This window comes from Fukomys damarensis, unplaced genomic scaffold (assembly GCF_012274545.1).
Source record: "Fukomys damarensis isolate Sample0158 unplaced genomic scaffold, DMR_v1.0_HiC HiC_scaffold_24, whole genome shotgun sequence".
In the NCBI taxonomy this organism is placed as follows: Eukaryota; Metazoa; Chordata; class Mammalia; order Rodentia; family Bathyergidae; genus Fukomys; species Fukomys damarensis.
Window position 1 is genome coordinate 42,059,303 of NW_022900936.1, and position 26,332 is coordinate 42,085,634.

The following is a 26,332-nucleotide window of genomic DNA, read 5'->3' on the forward strand; positions in this document are numbered from 1 at the left end:
GTCATTGGGAGCTTCATCTCGAAGGATATGTTCTTGTCTCTGGCTCCTTGTTTCTTTCTCACTTCCTGACTGCCAGGGGCTGAGCTGTTCCTCTGCCAGGCTCTTCTTCTATGCCTTTTCTGCTTGGAGCCATTGAATGTGAGACTAAACCCATGTGATACCATGATCCAGATAAGCCTCAATTCCTTTAAAATGGAGTGGTTTGAAGTCAGGTACTTGCCCAAGAAACAACAAAGTAATACAAAATTGCTAATATACGAAATTGATATTTCTGTACCTGATCATGCAGCTCAGAAGACTTTTGAATTGGTTTATAAAGAGGAAACATTTAGAAATGGCAGCTAGAATGCTGTGAGCAATGCTTGATGTGCAACACTGGTCATAGCTCAGAAGAGGAGAAAACTGCTTCTGAGGAGGAAAATGGGGACAGTGAAGATCAAGAACAGGAGGCTGCAGTTGGGAATAAGAACTAAAAGCATAGATGTTATGCTCTGGCAGAAAATGTATCTACATTTTTCCCATATCCTGAGACTTTATGGAAACCTGAGATTAAAGACAGCAGGAAATTTCAAAGAAACCAAAATTCAGGCTGTGGCATGGGTATTGCTGGCTGCTTTTAAGCTGATTTACCAGACTCCACCCTTCACAGAACTAAGAGAATAATGACAAATGCTTTTAGAAGATTGCTCCTAAAGAGGCCAACTTATTAGGGCCATCTATGAAAGTGTTTCCCCAGGTTTAGCCATCTAGAGACTCAGCCATGGCTCAAGAGGGCTTGGCTGTTAAACCAGCTCGTGGCAGACTTTGTTCTCATCTACACAGTGCTGGGTTTTTAAGTATGTAGAATGTAAGAGATGTAGAGTCACGTAAGCTCTCACTTAGATTTCACAAGAAGGCCAGAGAGGCTAGCACTGTGACCCTAAGAGGGTAGTGTTAAGCTGAAAAGAGTGAAGCTGAAGGTGGAGTGGATACCCCAGAAATTTGCAAATGCTAAGAACGTGAAAAGCCTCCTGAGGGAAGCTTCATGCAGTAAGCAGAGCCAGCTCAAGAGAAAAGCCATTGGGGTAACTATGGACTATGTTACGGAGTTTGGTCAGCCCCTTTGGAATTCACGTCTCATCACAACATGCCCAAGATGGTGGACATGCGGCTGCAGGATTTAATGTTTGTCCTGGTGGGTTTTGGTCTCACTTTGCTCCCATTTCTTTCTGTTCCACATTCCTCCACTTTGGAATAGTAATGTTTACCCTGTGTCATTGTACTTTGGAAGTATTGAGTTTTCTTTTTAATGTTTACAGAAGCTCATAGCTAAAATTTGGCTTGAGTCTCAGAGGAGATTTTGGACACAGACTTTTTGGAAATGCTGGAACTATTAAGATTTGATGACTTAAAATGGACTAAGTATATTTTGCATAGTAAGATGAATGTGACTATTTTAGGGGGTCAGGGTTGGAAGATTATTATTTAGACCTAAAGTGTTCCTCAGAATTCTCATGTGTTTGAAAAGTTACTGGGTCATGGGGGCCTATACCAATCAGTGGATTCGTCCATTGAGAAGTTCAGTGACTGAATATGTTGATAGTAGGTAGGGCCTGGTTGGAGGTGAGTCAGGTTTGGGGTTTGGTCTGGAAGGGTGTGTCCTTTTCTCTCCCTTCTTTCTTGCTTCCTGGAGGCCTGTGGGTGAGAAGCGGTTCATCTGTCAGGCCCTTCCACCATGCCATTTCTGTTTGAAGCCAGCCAACTTTAGATTGATCCTACTGGAAACCATGAGCCAATAAACCTCTCATCCTTTAAGTTTCAAATGTCACATATTTATCCCAGCGATGGGGAAATCTGAGTAGTATGCATATCATACAAATAAATTTTCCATCATAATACAAACTATCTGTACATACTAAAAAAATGTGCATCTACTCTGTTCAAACAAGTTCAGAATTCAGTCTATCAGAGTGAATAAAAATATCTAGAGAGCTCTACAAAGTATGGTCTCTACCTAGTGATAGGTACTTTGAATTGGAGTTGATATATCAGCAGAAAGACAATTAGCCAAAGTTCTGGGATAATATTGTCCTATACTCATCAGGGATGAAAGCTGAATTGATTTTCTAAGAACTTAAAAAATACTAGGCGAACCAGCTTCTGTTATTGTACTGTGAGAGGAACTCAAGACTGCTTCTTTCTGAGCCCTCTTCCATGACAGGCTAGCAAGTGGCCAGATGTGAGACATGCAGGAGCCCTCATGTTGTTGAGTGCGTCAGGCTGAGGAACCATTGAAGCGCTCTGTGTGCTTGAGGATTTTTATTCCAGCAAGGTTGCTGTGAAGGCACTTGTCTATACAGCAGCAGAAAAGAAAAAAACTGCCTATTAAAAGTATTCTTTACTTCCTATAATTTTACTGAGTAGTAAATTACTATTTAGCTATGTTTTGGTGAAACAACAAAAATAACTTTTAGGGGGCCATTCTAAAGGTAAACATTTGAATCTGTACTTTATTCTTCGGGAATATGATTCAATTCTTGTTTCATTGTTTAGCAGTTTCTTTCTCAATCGTCATTTCATATTGATAAACAGCTTTCAAAATACACCATAACTTCTATGCCTAGAAAATTCCGTGAAAGATGAAATAATATTCTCTTACAAATGAGACTGCAAATTCCAAATGTTTTGCCAATTTCTACTAAAAACAATATAATTTATTCTAATAGTCTATAAACAGTTCCCCCATGACTATATAACCTCCTTCATTATAAAGGCTTTGTTACTAGCAAGTTCCTACTTTCAACCCTTAGCAGATGATTATAGCCATCAATGATTTATAGACTTTGTTTTATTTTGTTGAATTTTACACTAGGTAGATAAATATTTATTTGCTTTATAATTTCAAAACTAATTATATATATATATATATATATACACACACACACACACACACACACACATTGCAATTTTTCTTTTTTGTCTATTTAACTTAGAATAATTGCTATCATTAACTTTTTTCTACTTCATATTTAATATTATATGGGGCATAGATGGCAAATGCAATTCCTCAGTTAGATGCAGAATCACTACATAGCAGATAAAACTCTGACAAACAAGGCCATATACTTTAAAAATGATCTTTAAGATAAGAACTATTTTCTCAAAAGTAGCTTAAGGGAAATGATTTTCATAGTTCTAAATCTTAAAGCATCACCAGCAAATACATGCAACTTGACACATTTTCTGTAGATATAGAGTTTTATAACTGTTAGTCTGAAAAGTCACCTCATCAACAGTGGTGACAAGGCAAACCATAAATGAACTATTTTTGTTTTTTATTGGCATTTATTTGTAATATATGATATCTACATTTATTTTACCTAATAGAATATATTATCTAATTTTTAATTCCTTCCCTACTTTCCCTCTCTCATTTTTCCTGACCACAAGTGAAATCCTTTTTTTTGAGACAAGATCTCACTATGTAGTTGAGACTGACCTGGAATTCACTGTATAGCCCAGCTAGTCTCGGACTCACAGCAATCCTCCTGCCTCGGCCTCCTGAGTGCTGGGATTGCAAGCATGTGCCACCATGCCCAGCCACAAGTGAAATTTTGATGCAAATATTATATATAATTTAAGTATGAAATGAGTGATTTAATTAGTGAATTTGAGAGTCACGTCTATCCCTGAAAATTTGTGCCATTAGATTTAAAAATAGAAATTAATTTAAGGACCTGTTGAGCTTACTTGACCTGTGACTCTAGAAGAGCTTTTCGTACAAATACAGATTGACTATCCCTTGCCCAAAATTCTTGAGACCAGAAAATTTTTCCAGCTTTGGGAATTAGAAATGTTTTCATATGCATGAGATGTCTTGGGAATAGGACCCAAGTCTAAACACAAATTCATTAAAGTTTCATGTGCACTGCACACATACATATAGGCTGAAGGTAATTTCATACAGTATTTTTTGTTCACCAGAGTTCTGACTGTGACATTTCATGTGAGGCCATTATGAAATTTTCCATTTGTGGCATTGTGTTGGAACTCAAAAAGTCTTTTATTGGTAGCATTTTAGATTGCAGATTTTTATATTAGAGACTCAAGCTACCTAATTTCTTTCAGATATCCATTATAAAGGAATTGTGTGATAATCTGATAATATAAAAGCATCATTACATTTAATTTATTCCCACCACCAGCATTTTGTGGTCTGTTCTTTACACGTGTAGGAAAAATGAATCATTCTGTTCTGAGGTAAGGGCCAAGCCTACATGAAAGTCCCCCACTAGTCTTTCAGAATGCCTCTGCAGATCTACTTGCATTACGTAGAAGTCTAGGAACCAAAGCTCAGGCCTGCATATGATTCTTAGATGTGGCATATCTTTCACGCCTCCCTGAGTCTCAGTGCATTTTTGTGAGCAGATTATCTTAAAATCTATCTCACAATCACTATATAATTCATACTATATAACTTTTAAAAAATCAGTTCTTTATCAATGAAAAAAATTTTAATTTCATTTCTTAAAATTGACTCGGCTTCTGTTATAGCTACGGGGGGAACCACTGATGTAAAGATCAAAGTATTTCATTTCAGGATGAAATATTTCAAACTTTAAAAAGCAGTCAATTTATTCTTTTTCTTTCACCCACAGGTCTACCCACAAATAGTGCCGTCATTCTGGCACCACCTGCGGGTAGAAGTGAGTGGCGGGTACTTGAATTCCCCCAACGTCCCCTCGCACTGTGCTGGTGTGGTCTGATCTCATGTGCCCATTTTGCTCAAGGTGTAGCTATCATTCTGTGTAAACGTGCTCTCATGCCACCACTATTCTTTAGAGTTGGGTGAGAAATCTATGAGGTGTGATTAGAATATACAAAATGTTCAAATTCTTAAAAATGTATTTCAGTAAGAGACACATTGCCATTAATCCCCTTCAAACGTTCCCCCTCACTTTGAACACAGTTGTCCTATAGTTTTTGCCACTTTCTGAAGCAGTTCTGGAAGTTTTCTTTCATGACTGTCATTAGAAGGTGTAATAAAAAACACACTGAATGTTTAAGTGCTGTCCAGTGGAAAGGAAGAAGCACAGAACATTAAGATGTATCTTCAATACCTCAGAGAGCTTGGACTGGAGGTTCCATTTGACCCAGCCATCCCTCTGCTGGGTATCTTTCCAAGAGAACTAAAAGAATCATATCACAGAGAAGTATGTGCACCCATGTTTATAGCAGCACAGTCTGTAATAGCTAAATCTTGAAAACAGCCTATTTTCCCATCCGTTGGAAACTGGATAAAGAAGATGTGGTTTTTCTATAAAATGGAATATTACTCAGCCATAAAGAATGAGAACATAGATTCATTCATAGGAAAATGGATACATATTGAAGATATACTCGTAAGCGAAATAAGTAAGTCACACATGTGTAAATACCGAATAGTTTCCCTGGTGTGAATAATCTATAACAATGCATAAGATTCTAATAAGATTACTGACATTTAGAAATGGGAAGAAAGGAGCTAAAGGTGTAGGGAAGGTGGGATGGGTAGGGGAACAGTGAAAAGGGAAAAGAAAAAAATGTGAGAGAATGAAAAGATGAAAATAAAGTGTTTGTAGATGGGGAGGTGAGGAGGGGGTGAAGGGAGGGCAGAGGTAAGGGGAAAAAATGAGAATCAAGACTTGTCATGTAGAGGTACAAGATCCCAACAATGAATGTAACTGTACTGTATCCCTAAAATGTACCAATAAACTCAATTAAAGCTGAAAAAAAAAAGATGCATCTTCATCTACCTTATTCATCAGATCTGGCACCTCGGGACTTCTGACTCTTCCCCCAAATCAAAATGACCATGAAACACGAATTTTTTAAATTGATGCAGGACATCCAGGCACCCATAATAAAGCAACTAAAGACACAAAAGAAGACTTCCAGAACTGTTTCACAAAGTGACAAGAAGGATGGGATAAGTGTGTCCAAGTAAGGGGGAGTATCTTGAAAGGCATTGATGGCAATGTGTCTTTTACTATAATAATTTATAAGTGTTCACCAAGTGTTTGATCATACCATATAAATCACCAACAGTAGAAGGGTAGATCACTTTAAGAATAATCATCTTCCCTCACAAATTTCCAAACCAGGATCATATCACATACATTACAGTGATAAGCAACTAAGTGCTACACTATGGAAAGACGTGCTTATATTTCTTTTTAATCAATACTTTTGATATTCAGAGCGTAATTCCTCAGCTTAACCTTGGAATGTCTCTAGGCAAAGATAGGGTCACACTGCTTCATTTCCTTTCTCCTCTTTTCTGTCCCCCAGGAGCATGATCAGCTCACCTATTCCTCCACAAGGTCCAAGGCCCCCAGTGTCATCATCACGGGTCTCAAGCCAGCCACCAAATACATATTTCATATCCGAGTGAGGACTGCAACAGGATACAGTGGCTACAGTCAGAAGTTTGAATTTGAAACAGGAGATGAAAGTAAGTTTTGCACAAGGATATAAAGTAAAATATAATTTAGGACAATTCCAATTTGACCCGATGTTTTAAAGCCAGGTTTCCCAAAATTTTAATAGCCTCTCCAAATGGGGTTCAGTTCATGTAAAGACACCATCATTTCAGTTAATGTTTTGGTTCTATCATTAAATGCTTTCCTGAAATAAATGCCTCGCTCTACCATCATCGTAATGTGGCCTAAATATGTCCCTTTATGCAGAATTCATCACTCAAACTCTTTCAGGATGGTGTTGACATAGTTTTTAGTCACCACTCCTGGAATCCTACTATAACTCTAATGAAACTTGGAAGAGAATAAAGCCATGAATGAATGATTTTAGCAATTAATTCAAAATTGTATAGTTTGTGCTTGTTACCTTAGATCAATAGAAACAGTGAAAAAGAGACACACTCCACTGAGATGCACATTATAAGTTTAAATATAGATGCACAGGCTTAACTAGAAACACATTAATTTCACAACCTCATACATACTTAAAACCAAAACAGGAGATAAGTCGAGTGAGGTGTTCCAATATGAAGTAATACAGGATTTAAAATCTTTTACTCATTCCAAGTCCAGCTCTACCTTTAAATTCTTTTTGGTTTTGAAAAATCCATTTTTTCTGCTATGTTTTATAAGGGTAAAGTAGGTTAATCTTTCTATGTAACTCTACAAAATTAAAATTTCATCACTAAAATGTAACATTGCTATAACAATTCAGGCATGGAAATTTATTGTACTTTCTTATGGGTAACAATAGCTACCATTTATCGGGTCCTTAATAAATGCCTGAAATAATACGAACTATTTTACATGAAACATCTCATTCAAACTTTTCAACATTCAAGCCACATATTGTTTTCCTAATTTTACTCATAAGGAGGCTGAAAAGTTAAGCAATTTGTTCAAATTCATAGAGCTGGTAAGAAGCTAAGCTAAAGTTTGAAAGTGAGGAATATCTTCTTCTAAGACCTTGTCTCTGAGCGATTCCACCACCCATCTCAGTTCTTTATTACAAAGTGCCAAGCATACAGCCATCAAATAGGCTACAGTTTCTCCAATTTCTTTTTCTTTTCTGGCAGGGATACTGCTTAGATTTCAAATCTTATAATAGAAAAAAAAATTTTTCTTTTTCTTTTTCTTTTTTTTTTTTTTTGGTATTGGAATCGAACTCAGATTGTTGCGCTTGAGAGGCAGGCAGGGGCACCACTGAGCTAAATCCCCAGCTGGAAGAAATATTTTTGTTGTTCTTACACTGATGAAGAAAATGAATCCAAAATATCTTTTATTACATCTACCAAAAAGGTGGATTTATTTAAGATTAGAAGGAACACAATTTAGGGAAAGTAAACTAATGACTGAAATGAATATTTGTGACCTAGATTAAGTTTAATATCAGTGTAGTCATTTAGAATCATGATAGGGATTAATGCCTTCTCATGCTAGAATTTAAATTACTGAGTAGAATGTAATGATCATAAAAAAGATTCACAATATTTTCTTTATAAAACTATCCAAAAAGGTATCCTTACAATATTTTGACTTTTTCCCTAACCATACATCAAGTGAAAGTGTAAACCAAGGTCCAAGAGAGTTTGGTGTAAAACACAAATCATTGTCTTTTCCAGACTGTGTTTAGGGATTATAGTGTCTTTTAAAATGTATTTTCAGTTACAAAAAGCTCATTGAAAAGCCTGAAAAAGTTAACATGCTCTCAATTTTCTTATTCTAGTTCACAGATGAAGAAATTCACCTAACTTTTAAAAGCCTGGCATTTTTTAGTACTACATTATTAAATGCACCCTTAGATAAACTCATTTCACTACATCTCAGTGGGTTATTTGGGTCATTTCTTTCTATGGAAGGAAATCTAATTTAATAAAAAATAAATTCTGATTGCAATATTAAAAATTTGATTTCAAACATAAATGTTGACACATTTAAATGTCATAATTAGAGGACAAGCATTCTCTCAGATGTTATTCAGAGGCAGTTTCATCCTTTGGGACTTCCTAAAAAGTCCCATCTTGACTAATGACTCAATTCAATATTGTCAACAGACATGTATAGGACATTTACTATGTGTCATAGTCTTTATGAGCCCCTGATGTTACAAATAATAACAAAAGATACAGCTTTCATTTTCATGTAGTTTACAATCTAGACTTCTGGAAAGAAAATGGTGATTATTTAAAATACGAGGTTGTTGACATGTACCATCGTATCGATATGCACAAGAGAGTAAAGAGGAAGGGCCCCAGTTCAACACGGATGGTTTATGGAAGGCTTCTGGAGAATGAGAAGCTGGGAGTAATCAAGGAAAAACGAAGGCATGGGGGCCTGAGACAGCATAAAAAATATGAAGAGTAGATAATTTGGTTTGGCTGCAGGAAGGAGACCTGAATGGTCAAGTGGTGACAGACTAAGGTGAAGAGTCACGCAGGGGCCAAGATTCAGGTGCTCTCTTGGCCCATATCCCAAAGTGATTGGAGACATTGGAGGATTTCAGTTAGCGAGCAGGAGCTACATACCTAGAAGAGAATTTCAGTGGATAATGTCATGGTAGGAACAAGCAGATTTACTATAAATTTTGGAATATGATGATATGAATCCCTATTTAAGGGATCAGTCTTTTTCTCTTCCCGCTCTCCTAGCTTGTGTTTAGGTTTTCAAAGCTTTTGCTTCTTGTTTTGCCTGAAATATTCTAATGTCAACTTTAAGTTCTCTCTTGTGTTATTCCAATTAATTAACTCAATTTGTAATAAAAGATGGGATGTAGGTTGAAAAGGAGAGACTGAATCTTCTCTCAACTCAATCTGATTCAAAATTTTTAAGTAAACAAAATGAAATAGTTTAAAATTTAGTTATCTTTAGGTATACCTAATTTTTATTTTGTTTAGTTTCTAATTTGCTAAAAATCAATGAGATAGTAATATAAAATATAAGATAATTCTTTTTCAAAACCATAATGTCCTTAACTACCTATGCTCTAAATCATAGTGACATCCAGAGAACCATCATGATGACCCATCTTGCCCTGCCACACCAGGGCTTGGGAATATGTGCACCATCAGACCATGCTAATGGAAAAATTATTATTAATGCTAGATTATCAAACCAGTCTACCTGACCTGTAGGATTTACCTTCCCCTAACTCTGTTTAAAAAAAAAAAAAAAAAAAGAAGAAAAGAAAAACCCAGCACATATGTTTATAGGGAGAGACATTATTCAGTCATCTATAGTCACAAAATACTTTCCTTCAATGCTTTAATGCTAACATTTTGTGTTCTCTAATCTCTCACTAGACTGAGTCCATAGTTAAATATATCTTCTTACAAAATTTATTGAGTGCCTATTGTGTACTGCCTGTGTGCTAGGTACAGTATTAGGTACTACACTTGATCCTCTTCTCCCTTTTTAGAGTAGATTTAATAAAAGTAGTATGAACTAAAAATGTAGGAATATACTCCATGTGACCCTTATTGAAAAATAGATGTTAGGTGTTAGTTGAAAGCTAGTAAAATTTTTCTCAAAATTAAAATTAACTTATGCCCAAAGTATAGACCATAAGCACAAACCCACATACACACTGATCAAGTGTACTCCTTTTGGCTCATAGGAATGTAACAGCAGGAAATATTTGTTTGTTTGTTTGTTTGTTTGCAATAGGGTCTCCTATATAGTTAAGACTGGCCTTAAACTCATTTTGTAGAGTAGGCAGGCCTCAAACTCAGTATGATCCTCCTGCCTCAGCCTCCTGAGTGTTGGGATTACAGGCATGTATCACAACCCCCATCCCAACAGAAAATTTTAATTGCCTCAATTTTGCTATTATATTTGTGCTTATTTTCTAGACTTTTCAAAAGACCGATAAAAAATTTAAAAGTGTACATAGATTACCATAACCTATTAACAGCTTAAAATTGTTATCATTTTAAAGTAATTTGTTAGAATTATACTTAGTTTTTTAAAGTAATAAAAACAATGCATGGATAATAAAATCAGAAATTTGTTTATTCAACATACAAACTAATTAATATGTGAATGTACTTTTGTACATGCATTTTTAAAACAAAATAAAATGTAATCTACTAAATTTTAAGCAGCTTGATCCTTTTGGTTAAAATAATTTGGGAGCTGTCACAGCAAAATCCTTAGCATAAAGACAAATTTTAAAGAAAATTGAAATTTTATATCTAGTAATTAGCAGTTTACTTCTTCTATTGCCCTAATAGTCAGCCAAATGACCCCAGAGAATAAATGCATTGCCATCATATAAGAAGGTGCTCCTTTTCCCTGAAAGCATTAATTATAACTGAAATTTTAACAAGATGTAAATCTCATTTTTTACCTCTAGGCTACATAAAACAGTTTTGTAGCACAAAAGCTACATGTCAACATTTTAAAATGTATTATTTATCACAATTCATGATAATTGGCTAGGTTTGCATCACATAACCACACAAAATCATCATAATCAACATTATTGTACTAAACTATAAATTGCTAAATCATAGTGGTTATTTCATGCACTATACATTTGTGCAAAGAGTTGTATGTAGATACAAATAGATAGATTTGACCATTTAATGATTTTTTAAAACATCCATAATATTTAGTCATTTTAGTATGGTTTTATATTTAAACAATGTCATTCATATAATAATTTATAGGTGTAAATGATCCTGCAAATTAAGCGAAATACTCTCTCTATTTATTTCTTCCCTAATGGATTTTTCACAGCCCCATTTGACTATTTTTTATACTCCGTTTTGTACATTTAGATAACCTAGATCATTAGTTTTTAATTGAAAAAAGTATGAATTTTGTAGCAAATATTTGTCTTCCTCCAAATATAAACAAAATTGACATTATACTTTTTCTCTTTCTTTCAAGTTTACATATACTTTAGGAAAAAAAGATTATTTGGGTGCTTCATAAACAAATGTGTTATATATTTATCATATTTAAAGTTCTTATATAATTTTTATAGGAATATTCCAAAAATTATCATGCTACAAATCATCAAACTCACAAACTACTCTTTCTGAAGTGTCATTTATCAGTCAATCAAGAAATGATCATTTGAGCCAGGCATGGTGGTGCATGCCTGTAATCCCAGCACACAGGAGGCTGAGACAGGAGGATCACTGTAAATTTGAGTTCAGCCTGGGCTACATACTGAGTTCCAGTGCAGTCTGAACTACATAGTGAGACCCTGTCTCCAAAAGAAAAACAAAAAAAAAGAAATGATCACTTTTCCCCTAGAACTTTCCATAGTGCAAGGGCTTACTTTTTTACTAATACATTCTTTAAAATCAAGAACTAGAGATTAGAGGACTGGGTATTTAGCTCAGTGGTACCATGCCTGCCTTGCAAGAACAAAGTCCTACGTTCAATCCCTCACCAAAAACAAAAACAAACAAATAAACAAACAAACAAACAGAAACATAGATTATAAACCTTTATATTTGGTAATATGTCTTTTATGCATTTCATACATTATGCATTTAATAAAATACAGAATATACATCTTTACAAGCTAAAATATGAAGTATTTGCTCTACTAGTGCAAGGGAAGCATAAACTAATTTATTTGCCACACATCAATGTTGCTTGCTTTATTTGGAGTAAAATTGACTTGAATCACATACAAACAATATATGGAATTTTAGCTATAAAATTATTAATTTTAAAATTTGATATTTTAGGAAAAGCAAAATTATTCACATTTCCCTCCTTACACACACACACACACACACACACACACACACACACACACTGGACTAGGTCCACTATAGTTGTTGAAATGCAGTATATACTACTTCAGTGTCCTAGGATGAAATTAGCTACATCGTTATGAACAGAAGCCAGAAAGTTTGGAATGATTATTAATGGTGAAGCATAAAGCAGAAAGAGGATCAGCTGACCCTGGTGGAGCAATAAAGAAGTTAATTAATTGAGCAGGAGGCAGATTTCATATGAATGAGTCTGCCCAGAGGAGGACAAATTCTAGTATGTAAGATTTTAATTTGAAATATTCTCCAATCAGTAGCACACTTTCTATGTTGGTAGCCATAACTATGTAAATGCAAACATCGGTGGGAAAGAGTCATCTCCTTGCAGTCAGGTTGTGTGAATACAAAGTAGCCTGCCTCTACCCAGGAACTCTTTCAGGAAATTATAAAGGAAATCCCTGCCTTATTTAGGAGATTAGATTAGAAGTTTAGTGTAAGTTCTAATGCTGAGATTCTATAAGAACATAGTATTTGTTGAATCTAATTATGTCACTCGCACTATTCTTTTTCTGACCACCAACACACAACTTTTGCCATTAACAATACTTTCCCATGAGCAGTCAGTGTTGGAATGGAGATTTTATGGAAAGAAGGCACTTTTTACACAAATGATCACAGGCAGGTCTGGGATTCTTTTCTGTTCATTCACTATTTTCATTGTCATTATTTACCTTGGTCTTTCCTTCTAATTTTCTACAGGACTATTTTTATTTTACCTCCAATTCTTTTCCTTCTCTTAATTAATAGCATTCCTCTTTAAAATAGTTTGTCCTTCAACATAAACACAAATTTTCAGAAAACTATAATCATTTCTAAATAATGCCTTAAGTGCAGAGAGCTATGCAATGTCTCAATGCAGATGTCTGTATTAGTGCATACATGATATGTGAAGTACAATGTTCTTAAGGGGCAAATGATGTATTTAATATGACTTATTTATATAGGAACTTGATGAAGAGATACTATTTGCATAGAAAATGGAAGTTCCTCTTCAAGGGAAACTGTATTGGTTAAAAAAAAAAAGATATTGTCAATTTTTCCTGGGCAAATGATGTATTTAATATGACTTATTTATATAGGAACTTGATGAAGAGATACTATTTGCATAGAAAATGGAAGTTCCTCTTCAAGGGAAACTGTATTGGTTAAAAAAAAAAAGATATTGTTTCAATTTTGCCTAGATCAAATGAGGTTTTTAAGGGATGAGAACCAGACTTATGTACCGTGAGACAGATTGAAGGCCTTAATATGAACAATATTAAAGATCATAACTTTGCTAAATGGACTGGAAAGAAAATCATTAACTATTAACAGGTACTTAGAAGTTATAAAATGTGCATTTCTAAGTGCAGTGTTACAATTTGATTCATATCTAAAAGGGAAGTAGCAAATGGAAATGGATATATTTTTTAATACATAAGATGGTTTTATTTTTAGATAATAATATAGAGCAACATACAGAAAAATATGATTTTCATTCCTTGACTAGATTTTTTTCAAAATTACAGCCATTTCCTTCTTTTTCATTTTTTTCTGTGCGTTGTATCTGTTGTATTTCTTGCTTGGCAAATTTCAAATAAACAATATAGTCATTATCAGCTATAGTCATTCTATGGTATGTTATAATTCATTTTTCTGCATATATATTTTAAGTGCCTCATCCTTTCATATATTTCATGCATATGCTAATAATCTGCAGTGCACCAAATACATATGTGTGTGTGATCTCTGTCTGCAGGGAACTCATCACTCAGCCACATTACAGAATTACTAGCAGAGTTTCAAACTTAGGTCATTCCAAATTGCAGATTTTAACTTGACTTGGTTTCACATGTTTTTTGTTTTGTTTTTTTTTTCTCTTAGCCATCATACAAAATGACCAAATGTTCTGTCAAACTACTTGACTTTACCACACTGCATTCCTCTAGGAACCAAAAATGTTCCTAAGACATTTCAGACTCCTCCAAATTAGTGAAAAAAATATATTCTGTATGCATTATTTGAAGAGTTATGGCTCTACTTGAGAAAACAGAAATTAGCTTTACTGACTTCTGTTTTTGTTGTTGTTTAGTTTTAGTTCATGTGGTTTTGTGATAAGGGGAATGAACTCAAGCCTTCACACTGAGCCCTGTTCCTGTCTTTTTCTTTCTGCTTTGAGACAGATTCTCACTAAGTCACCAAGCTGAACCATGCTGGGCTCCAACTTGTCATCCTGCCTCAGTCTCCAAGAGTGCTAGGGTTATAGGCTTAGGCCACTACACCAGGCTATCACCTTGTATTTTTTAATATCATGTTTAATTGTTAGAAGAGCACCAAGGACAAAGAACAGCTAGTTTCTCAATATAGCCATCTAGAGGCCTATCCAGATATACTGGTTTGATGCTAAACTGTATTTGGCTCATTACCTTTATCTGTGGCATAATCATGTACTAAGCTCAAGAAGGGAACAGAGTGCTGTTGTCCCTCTGCATGAGGGGACCTGCAGTATCTGCAGAGTGACACACTCATGATACACAGACACGACTCTGCAAGAAAGGCAGAACCACATGATATGGGACAAAGTTGTACTTTGGAGAGTCACACACTGGAAGGATGCTTAGCACACAGCATTTGTTTCTTGTAGAGTTTTATTTCCCAGCTGAATTATACCTGCACATTGATCCATCATTTCTCAGAGCAGGAAAAAAACTGAGTTGAATGAAATGAGTTGTCAAAATGTTCAAGGCAAGTTAAAACTATCTTATACAAAATATAATTATATTTATATAATATGACATATTATATAAATATATCAAAACAAAGAAAAAATTCACATTTTAAATTTTCACAGTACTGCTGTGCAGTAATATCATTTTTCATTACTTAAAGTAACTTGTAACCTTGTATTAACCTTGTATTGTATAACCCAATGAAAACATGTTTTTGCTTTACATCCCCATGAAGTCACAACACTGAATGAACAGTTGTTTCTAAAATAAACCTAGAAAATTCTACAAAGGCCTGTGTGAAGAATTAAGAAGCAGCCTAAATGTTTGTGTTATACTTCATTTTTTCAAGGGAAACAGTAGTTCGGTTAATTTAAATTGACTTACAAGAATTCTTGGCAAAATCGCAAAAGAGCTTTAAAAGATTTAGCTGTGTGTGCCCAAACCCAAGCGTGACATGTATGAGTGCAGTACTGTACTGTAAAGACAGGCAGAGGAGCAGAATATAGCAACCTCACTGCCAAATGCAAAGCAGATGATTCACAACAACCTGGGCTTCATATTTTCTTATGCTTTTGGAAAATTAGTATCCACTTTAAAATAATCTTGGGTTTTCGTTTTTTAAATTAGTTATCATATATTTGCTTAAAACATAACCAGAAAGTACACTAAATTATTTTTAATAAAATTTCAGCATTTTATAAAAAATAAATATTGCCCTATTACTGAAGTTAGGGTGCTGCTAACATATATTCTTATGGATACAAACTATCTATTTCCATATTGAGATAGAGAAACAAAATTAGCAATATTTTAAATATTGTTACATAAATTGTTACTTGGAGAAGTGAAACAATTTATTTGGAAATGTGATATATTTTGTTCCTAAATGTAATATAGTGAAAGGAAGAACACATGAGAAGAAGTGATAGAAGGTAAAACAAGCAGGATGACATTTAATTATTCGATTTATTAATTCACCCTTTCTCTCAAACAAAATATATTAATAGATGGGCCAGATATGGAAGCAGGCACCGGGATTCAAAGACATGAAGGATACACTTGTTTATATCTTTCACAAACGCAAGTAAGAGATTGAGAAAATTAAACAAGGTCATAGTACAGGGTAAATTTGACATTGGAAGAGCACGAAGAGAAAAATAAAAACAAAACTGTGAAGGCAAGCTTTTGTTTGTTTGTTTGTGGTTTGTTTTGTTTTTCTGTGGGTTTTTTTTTTTTTGGCACAGGGGATTGAACTCGATACCTTGCGCTTATAAGGCAGTTGGCAGAACCACTGAGCTAAATCCCTGGCCCTTGGGGGGTTTTGCTGTTGTTGTTTTGTTTTGTTTTGTTTTTGAACCAGGGATTGAACTCAGAACCTTGTGCTGCAAGGCAGGTGCGGTGCCACTGCGCTAAATCCCTGGCCCAAGGTAAGCTTTTTAAAGATGTGATGCTCTAAAGACAACTTTAAAGTTAAGGAACAGTTGGCTATGAAAATGATGAGGGTGTGCATGGGGTGGGAGGAGAGAACTGGGAATCTTCTGCTCTCCCCTGGACAGAGAGACCCGCATGAGTGCAGGAGCGCAGTGCACAGAAAGCACGCGGCTTTCTTGTAAGTGGAAGAATTCCAATTTGACTATGGTTTACACAATGCAGGCCCTCCACCAGAGGCATCAGTATTACTCAGGAGCATATTAGAAGTACACATTTTCAGTTCTCATTCTAGATCTATATCTACATCTGTTTTCTGTTGCTAACAGCACAGTATGGGTACCTTGTAAAGGAAAGAATTTATTTTAGCCATGTTTCTTGCCCAAGGTCAAGGGGCCGCATCTTGTGAAAAACCTTCCTGCCAGCAGAGTCCCAAAACAGCACAGGATATCACATGGCAAGAGACAGTGCCAAGAAATTTAAATTAGCTTTTAGAACAGAGCCACTTTAAATCGACCCATTAATCCACTCCTGAAGACAAGTCCTAATCACCTCTTAAAGCTCCTACATAGTAACACCTCTTAATATCTCATAACTGGGAATTAAATTTCAGCATAAGTTTCAGAGGAGGCAAACCATATTCAAACCATGGCAACCTACTAAAATTCTGAGGGTAGGACTCAGCAATCTGTATTAATAAACTCTTCCTGCTATCCTGATGAATACTCTACAGATCTGGGGTTTCATCAGTGAGGGCAGTGTCAGGGGTAAGTAGTGTTGAGAATGATGATCTTAGGACAGAAATACAAAGCATGATGCTGATGGTCATGCAGTGCTATTCTTTATTTTGCTACTGAAGCTAAAACTTCTTGAGTTTCTAATTTTCTTCCATCTATCTTAGTTGTGGAGACAGACAAGCTAGCCAGAGTGAGCTTCCGCTAGATGATTTCTCTAGTACCACTGCTAACACATCGAATTATTTTCTCACCTTCATTTTATGCACACTAAAAATAACCCCCCCAAATATCTTTTTATTGTCAGTCCTATAGCTGTCACAATTTCCATATTCCCTAAAGACTATTTGAGTTTTAAGAGTTCTCCTACTGAGAAGGTGCTAAAATCTGAGGAATGACCAATTTAAATTCTAACATATGCTTCTTCTCTGCCAGAACGTAAGCCCACATATCTCTCCTTGACAGTTCATATTCAGTCTCTGGACTTTCCAGACACAGTGAATTATGGCCTGCTCACAGAGCCTCCTGAGAAAATTGCAGCTAAGCCAGATATCCCATGTCCAAGCTTCAAAGAAAATTGGTCAGTTGCAGCAATCCTGGAAATGAAGTCATCTGGGCATAGAGATTGACATGATAAGTGAGAAAAACAAAGTTAGAAACTAAGACCAGCATACACACAGAGGTGCCACTGGTTTATCTCTCTTAGGTTGCATGGTTCTGTGTTCTCATTGGTGAACATAGGATGACACATTTACAAACGTAGGACTTGGTCTCTTGGCTCTTTAGGGCTTCAGCTCATTAAACTTTGATATTTTATCATTCAAAACAAGAGAATGTGGTATGTTATCTTCCCTTGCTTTCAAGTGCAAACCATCTGGTGCAGTAATTAACAGCATCCAAACTTTTCTGCTTCCCTGGAATTAGGGCCAAAAGAAGGTAATTTTATTCATTTCAATTTTGGTTTCTTCTTGGGGAAACTAGAAATTTATTCATTTGTTTGGGTTCACCTGTTCAACAAATATTTGGGAGAACCCACTCTGTACTAAATGCTGTTCTATGTGCTGTGGATATAAAGTAGACAAAAATCCCTGCACTCTTGCATCTTACATTCTAGAAAAAGGTAAAAGACAATAAACACACAAAATACCTAGTGTGTCAGGGTGTAGAGCCGCGGAGCGTAGTTGAGATCCTTCTTTCAAGACTCGGCACATATTCTCTGATATGGCGGATTTCAGCCTGTTGCAGGCTGACAGCTGCAGAAATTAACCTTGGCTCCAAAGGCAAGCAGAATCCAGGACTAGTCGAAATGAAGTACAAAGAGACTGGGGATTTAGCTCAGTGATTCTGGCACCTGCCTTGCAAGTACAAGAGCCTGAGTTCGATCCCCAGTACAAAAAAAAAAAAAAAAAAAAAAAAAGAGGTACAAAGAGCCAGCCACATTACTTTAATTCAAAATAGTTCTCATATGCATTCTCTGCTCCAGGACTCTTCAAGGACTTGCAGCTTTCACATGGAAGTTAAACTGCTTCACCTTTCTATTTCTGCTTTCTACCCTCCCCCGAATAAACATGCTGATGTCACCTCCCGATAAATTTGCCACACAAAGCTCCATTGCACAGCCTGTGTCCCAGTAAAGCCCACCTAAGACAGATGATGAAAAATACTCAAAAATCTAAAGCTCAAAAATGAGAACAAGGAGTTTCTCCTTCCTAATATGAGAAGAGTGCTCAGTGTGAAGTCTGACACACCTAATGCATGATCGTTAAATGTTAACTGTCAATGTAATTGTAATTGTCACTGTGAATTAGGCTGCTTATGAAAATTGTGGAGGAGGCTTATCTCAGCCTGGAAGAAAATAGATATAAATAAGCAGAAAGAAAAGGAAAGTTTTCATGTTAGAAATTGACTTGTACACTTCAATTTGGCAGATACTTCACAGATAGTTAAATAGAACTTCTAAAGAAGAATTTTGGATAATAGTTCAACCTTATGTGCAGTTAACTCTGTATTTAAACTGTGACTCTGTCACTTCTTAAATATCAGGCTGTGTGTGAATCTGTCTATCACTCTATGCCTTACTTTACACATCGTGAAAACAGGGATAAAATATCACCTGTTTTCTGGTATTCTTCTTCATTCAGAAGTGTAAAGTACTTGGTAGAGTATCCAGCATTCATGTAGTTAGAGCTCCCTGAAAGTTAATTATGAATATTGATGGTTATATTTATTTTCAATCCTAAAATTCCAGTCTAACAGCTTCAATATTATATTTTAAATTTTTTTGTCTTTTTGCCTGAGAGGCCATACTATAAAAATTAGGTTCTTTCTTAGTCTTGCCTTAAACATTTATTTTTCATCCCCATCAGCTTACTCTTATGACAGGGTGGCTGGTGATAGTATAAATTTTTGTTTATTTTCTATAGATGGCATACAAGCATGAGTGGAATTCCCAAGATGTATTGACCTTCTGGGACTTGAGCTCTGAAAAAAATGAACTCAGACAAATAATCGCCATATTTAAATTTCTAAAATATTACATCATAGCCAGCACAGTAGAAAAGTCAGGGAGAATTTCATCAGGCCCATTCTAGGATATCATCCGTGAACCCAGAACCTCAGCCCGTCTTATTTATTTATTTTTTCTGCCCCTCTTATTTATATAGTAAACAAACCAAGTTTGGACTACTTTCTTTTAAATACTTAAAATATAAAATGTCTCAGTGCAGACAACATAGTATAATGTTTAGAAGCTCAAACATAGGAGCTAAACTATGTGTAAGTTTTTTCTGGTTCAGCTATTTCTTGCTATGTGGCAATGGGCAAATTAATCTTTCTGTGCCTCAGTTTTATTAAAATGAAAGTAATATTACTATCTCATATGTCTACTAAAAAGACAAAATATGTTAGTATATATGAAGTGCTTAGAATTATGGATGGTTCCTGTAAGCGCTCTGCAGTGTTCTTTAGAATAATTACTACCCTTGTTTGAATGAGACTTCTTCATTGAATCCATTCTGGTTTGAGGGGGGCACTATCCTGTACTGAGAATCAGATAAGGTAGAAAGGAAGAGTGTAATTCTTTGTTATGACACTTTCTGTAGAATCCTCAATTTTTCAAGTGGAAATGAAAAGTCTCGTATACCTGTTTTGTTTTGTGATGCTTAACACAATACCTGAGACTGCACAATTTATAAAGCATAGAAGTTTATGAACTAACATTTCTAAAGGCTGGAAAGTCCAAGAACATTGCTCCAGAATATCCTTGGCATTTGATAAGGGCTCTTTTTCTGCATCATAACACGGCAGAGGGCATCATATTGTAAGACAAAGCAAGTGTGCTAGTTCAGGTCTTTTTCTAAAGCTAATGCCATATGGGGCCCACACTAAAAGCCTCATCCAATCCTCCCCCTGCCAAAAGCTCTTCCTTCAATTACGTTAAGAAATGAATTTGAGGATTAAGTTTCCAACCCACAAACTTTTGGGGAACATATCTATACCATGGAAATAACTTTAACCACCCACACAACTATACATTTTTAAAAATGAAGTAAATAGCTGTCCAACTGATGAAATGAGGCAGTTCTCTACACAACAATTAGCAAATCAAAGAACAAACCCAGCTGTATATTGAAAATTATATTTTGACTCAAGAGTTTTAGGTGCACTATTACTTCAATTGAAATACAAACTACCTTGTTCAAGGAAAGATTTTGCTTCTTCCAATTGCTGAATAGACTTTGTTTTGTGAATTTTGAACTTTTACAAAATCACACTTTTGTTTTGAGTAGTGACTAAAGAGAAGGTTGCTCGATTGTTTTTAAAATGATTACAAGTTGTCTGAAACTGTAGTATGACATGGGAACATACCTCTGTTCAGCTTTCAGTTATTTAACTACCTTTACCATATTTTTCTTCTTTTCTGTTATGTTCTGTATTGCAGCTCTAAGTACCTTTTGAATCCTTGTATGTCATTAACAGACAATTTTTCTCATTGAGTTTATTGGTACATTTTAGGTATACAGTACAGTTACATTCATTATTGGGACCTTGTACCTTTACATGACAGGCCTTGGTTCTCATATTTTCCCCTTGTCCCTGCCCTCCTTTCACCTCCTTCTCCCCTCCCCATTTACAAACACTTTTTTTCCATATTTTTCATTTTCTCATATTTTTTCTTTTCCTTATTATAGATAAGTCTTGTTCATTAAAGAACCATTTCTCACTATTTTTTTTATTTATTCATTTTAAGACCTGGATCTTTTTATAGCTAGCTAGCTGTCTTTTTGTCATTATTTTCTCTCTTACCCTCCTTAAATGCCTACTGAGATGATACATTTTAACTTACATTAATCAAAACCATTCAGTTAGGGTATGTAATTCAAAACCCATGGCATTTTTTTTTCTTAAAAAGTTAAATACCTTTTCAATTCCTTATATCTTAAATTCAGCAGTATTTTAAAATTTATAAAAGTCTCATGATCTGACTTTACCATACCCTTGAGATTATTAACAAAAGCATGTAAGATAAATCTACTGAGATTTACAAGGGTGGCTTGGGGTGGGGGGGCGTCACATGAATTAGCATGTGTCACCATGTCCCTAATGCCTGAGCTGCTCAAGATAGAAATAGCAGCAGTACTTTACTAGAAAGGGAGGCAAAAGTGAGTAAATATGAAGTTATAGAGTTGTTCGGTCTTTGCATTGGTGAATTTATTTTAGAAGTATCCAAAGCCTGAGTATTTACACATATAAAGAGAGAGGAATATTTTCACTGAACAATGCCTAGAAAGCCAGTCTGTAGAGTTTTGCAACACATCCTTAGCTTAAGACTTCTGACAGCTTGAGCATTAATCGGCTTTCTATTGCTAAACAAAATATCTGACACCTTCAACTTAAAGGAGAAGTTTATTTTGACTAAAATTTTCAGTTTTTAGCCCATAGTTAGCTAGGTCCATGGCAGAAATATCATGGTGGGAGGGTGCAGAGTGGAAAGCTGCTCACTTAATGGCACTGGGAGGCAGAGGGTAGGGGAAGAGCCAGAGAGGAAAGAGTTAGGGACCAGATATAGTCCCCAAGGTCATGCTCCCGTGACTCAGTTCCCCTAAAGGGCCATTCACCTACTACTTCTCAGTGGGTTAACCCATTGGTAGTGCTAATGCCTCACGATCAAATCATCTTTCCCAGACTCTTTTAATCTAGTCCAACAAATGATCAAGATTAACTTGCATAAAGTATTGTACTGTGCAAATTGGGGTATAGAGACAGGTGAAGAGAAGCAAAACTCAGCTTGGGAGATATAAACTATAAGAAAAATTCTTTTAGCAAATTGCACAATAAAAAGTCTATAGAAATATTCTCTTGAAGAGATAGATGAGAGATGATAGATGGGTAGATAGATCAATAGATTCCATTGTTGGAAAAAAAAAAAAGAGGACGGAACTAACTGAACACATCAAGTGTTGACTAATATCACATTAGTCGAGGTGATACATAAGTGGAAATTAGAAATTGTTCTCTTTGTATATTACATGGGATAGAAATGACCCATGTTACATCTTTTGCTAATCTTCCAGATGAATTTTAGCAGAATATTCCCAAACATATATATAATATAAATGTATAAATTCATTTATATTAATTTAAGTCATTAGTATCACTCACTAGGGATAAGAGAATATTACAAAGATAGTCAAATATGTTCTTGGATAAAGCTGAATATTTTAAGCAGCTAAATACCATGACTTTGCCCAGGTATATGAGTGTACCCAAATTACCCCTAATTTTCACAGGCATGCTTTCTCAGAAAGCTTGACTAACTAAACAAAGGAGTGTGGATTTTTATTCGTACTTCTCTCCTCCCTAAGGAGCCTTGATGGTGTTTAAAGTATATATACAATATTTTTTAATAAAATAAAGCTAGCAATAGAAAATGAGAGCCATAGAAACAATAAGGAACATGTTCTCATTTGGACAATTATTAAAGATACTCTACTGCTGCTGCCCTTTTGCCTAGAGATTTCTGGTAGCAGCCAAGAAATAGAGACATTATCAGACACTCATGCATGGAGTAAACATGCATGGAGGGCATTGAGAAAATTAGCCTCACATAGAGTTTTTTCAACAAATTCAATTAATTTTATAAGATTTTTCTGTAAACAGGCTTTGACAAAACCAAAGCAAAATCTGAATTTTTGAACATAATTTTTCCATGGGGAAGTAAAAGGAGAAAGGAAGGAAAGTTACTTAATATATTCCATGTATGCAGACTTCAAAATAGAAGTAGACTTCCAAAGTGAAGGACATGAATCATGATTCAAATTGAGTTTCTATATACTTTTTTCATTAGAGAAGAATTTAGAATACCTTAATATAAACTTTGGACTACAGCTATCAAATATACAGTGAGCTAAGTTTAAAAAAAAAAAGAGAGAGAAATGCAAGAATGTCTCAAACTAGATTTCAGAGCTGGAAAACTCAGAACCATAGATTCTAATCTTGTTACATGATCCACAGTCACATCTGTTTGGTTCTGTAAAGATGACTTTATCTGTGCCTGTGTTCATTTAGGAAAAGATATCTACAAGTTCACTTTTCCCTTCTTTCAACTAGCACCCAAAATTGCCAAACTGGCTGTGAAACCTGGTCTGAAATTGTTGGGAAAGGGAATGTGGTTGATCTATTTTGGATCAGGTCTCCCTACTTAATTCAGTTCATATGACTAGGTGCCAGAGACAGCAAGAACAATCTTCCAAAGCCATACCCTGTAGGTGGAGGCAGTTTTCAGAGAAAGGATAAACAGATATTTCAGAAGATGCTGATTAAAGATTCTGAGGTTAGTCTTTAATGAGGACTTAAAATGTGAATATTCTATTTTCACAGCAATACATGACGCAAATTTTATAAAAAGAAGGTGAATATAGATACAAAAATCTTTCTACTATAAAAATCAAGCCCAGCCAATATTTTTGTCAAGGAAACAATAAAACTTCCACATTTGCACTGAAATTGGGCTCCAGACAAAGCAAAGATTGTCCTTAGGAAGCAGATTTTACCCTAGTTACAGAATTAAACATACTCTAGATTGAGAGCTGACAGTCTTGTACCACAGGATACCATGAAAACAGACAATTCTCGCCTGGAAATTTTTTAAAGCAAGTGATTCATGTCATAAAAAACAAAAACAAACAAACAAAAAACCTGAAGAGAAGTCATACTCTCTAGAAGAAATTATGTTAAACTGCATAACTTTTTTCACTAGGTGTGTTTCTTGTATACAACATATTGTTGGATTTTGCTTCTTATTCCATTTTGCCAGTCTATTTCTCTTGATTGGTGAGTTGAGGCCATTGACATTGCTGATTATAACTGATATGTACTGACATATTATTGACATGTTATTGGCCTTTTGTTGACTCTTTTTACTTTTTCACCTTCTCCTTTTAATTTCTTGCCTTGCCTATTTGATTTGCTCTGTTGGGAAGTCCATAGACTGAAAGTGAAAAGATAGAAAACAATTCTCCATGTGTCAGGAGCCCAGAAAACAAACAGGGGTAGCAATCTTATATGCAGACAAAGTAAATTTCAAACCAAAACTGAATCTAGTATTATTGATGTAGGACGGTACTGTATCATACCTCTGTGACTGTAAAATATCTAGTACCTGCTTTATGATACATAGTAGGGACCGTGCTTTATCAGAGCTACATTTAATGATATTACTCTAGAATGTTCTCTTTCCAGATGATGATTAAGAGGCTAATAGAAAAAATGGTGCCAGGTACCACAGCAGCAACAGAACTTTGCTGTTGTCTGGATATTATTCTTTTCTTTGTTTTTTGATTTTTTTTTCAATGGAATGTGCTGAATGTCTATAATTTTGTTCAGATGACTGCAGAACCTCGAAAAGCTGTTGCTGCTGTCGATGCATAACATACTATTATTAGTCTATATATATATATATATATATACACATACACATATACACATACATATATACACATATATATACATATATACACATACATATACATACATATGTATACATACATACATATATACATATACATATATATACATACATATATATATATATACACACACACACATATATATAAATTGAATTTTGGGAAACTTTAACGGTGCTGCCAACTTTGGAAAAAGTCATCCCAGTTTACTGTGTTGAGTTGGCATTGTACAGAAATGGACAGCCATATTTGTCTAGAAATGTTAATTTATTTTTATTTTTATTTTTTTCCATGTGTACAGGGGTAACACATCATACTAAATATGTAAGGTCATATCTACGTGGGTTTGATTACAGAAACTAATAAAGTATTCTCTAAATAATGAAAAAAAGAATAAGATAAGACTATAAGAGCGAGAAGCAATTTAAATATGTTCAGGGACCATTTTCATCTCCAGAATTAAGGATTATTTTGATGTTACATCATTGCCTTTTCTCTTTTACTTTCCTTTTTAGTTTTATTTTAGGATTCCCTATTTTTAATGTTCATACAGAGATTTCTTTAACTGAAATACCGAATAGTTTCTTTGGTGTGAAAAACTATAATAGTACACAGGATCCTAATGAGATAATTAATAATGTGAAATAGGAAGTAAGGGGCTAAAGGTGTAAGGAAAGTGGGAAGGGTGGCGGAAAGGTAATAAGGGAGAAAAAAAATATGAGAAACTGAAAAAATGGAAATAAAGTGTCTGTAAATGGGGAGGGGAGGAGGGGGTGAAGGGAGGGCAGGGACAAGGGGAAAAATGAGAATCAAGACCTATTATGTAAAGGTACAGAATCCCAATGATGAATGTAATTGTATTGTATACCTAGATTGTACCAATAACCTCAATAGAAAGAGAAAAAAATAAAAAAATAAAAAAAATTGGAATGAGAAAAAAAAAACTGCATAACTTTGCAGCATGCATTTCTGGATAAACAGTGGGAAGTAGGCTTACATAAAATGGAAACAGCTTCTCTTGTTGTGTAGAGTTGTGATCAATTGGCTTTCATCTGCCAAAGAAAATGATTTTAGTTTTGTTAAAGTTAGGGATGCTCAATTTTTTCTGATAGCATTTGGAATAGCCAAATTTTTTGTGTCTTGAAATCAATTCTAGTTTTTGAAAAACTAAACCCATATTAACATCTAAGGAGAGGTTTTCTTTCTATC

The 26,332-nt window shown here is 35.0% G+C and overlaps 1 protein-coding gene across 4 annotated transcripts in view; it reads left to right on the forward strand.

The window, feature by feature from the left end:
- The window catches only part of Epha6 (EPH receptor A6), an 891,558-nt gene that overhangs the window by 554,949 nt on the left and 310,277 nt on the right, over positions 1 to 26,332 (forward strand). For all 4 annotated transcript variants that reach the window (XM_010644592.2, XM_033768075.1, XM_010644602.2 and 1 more), the window contains one exon: positions 6,310 to 6,472. In XM_010644592.2, the coding sequence (XP_010642894.1) occupies positions 6,310 to 6,472 (163 nt within the window). The remainder of the gene's footprint in view (positions 1 to 6,309; positions 6,473 to 26,332) is intronic.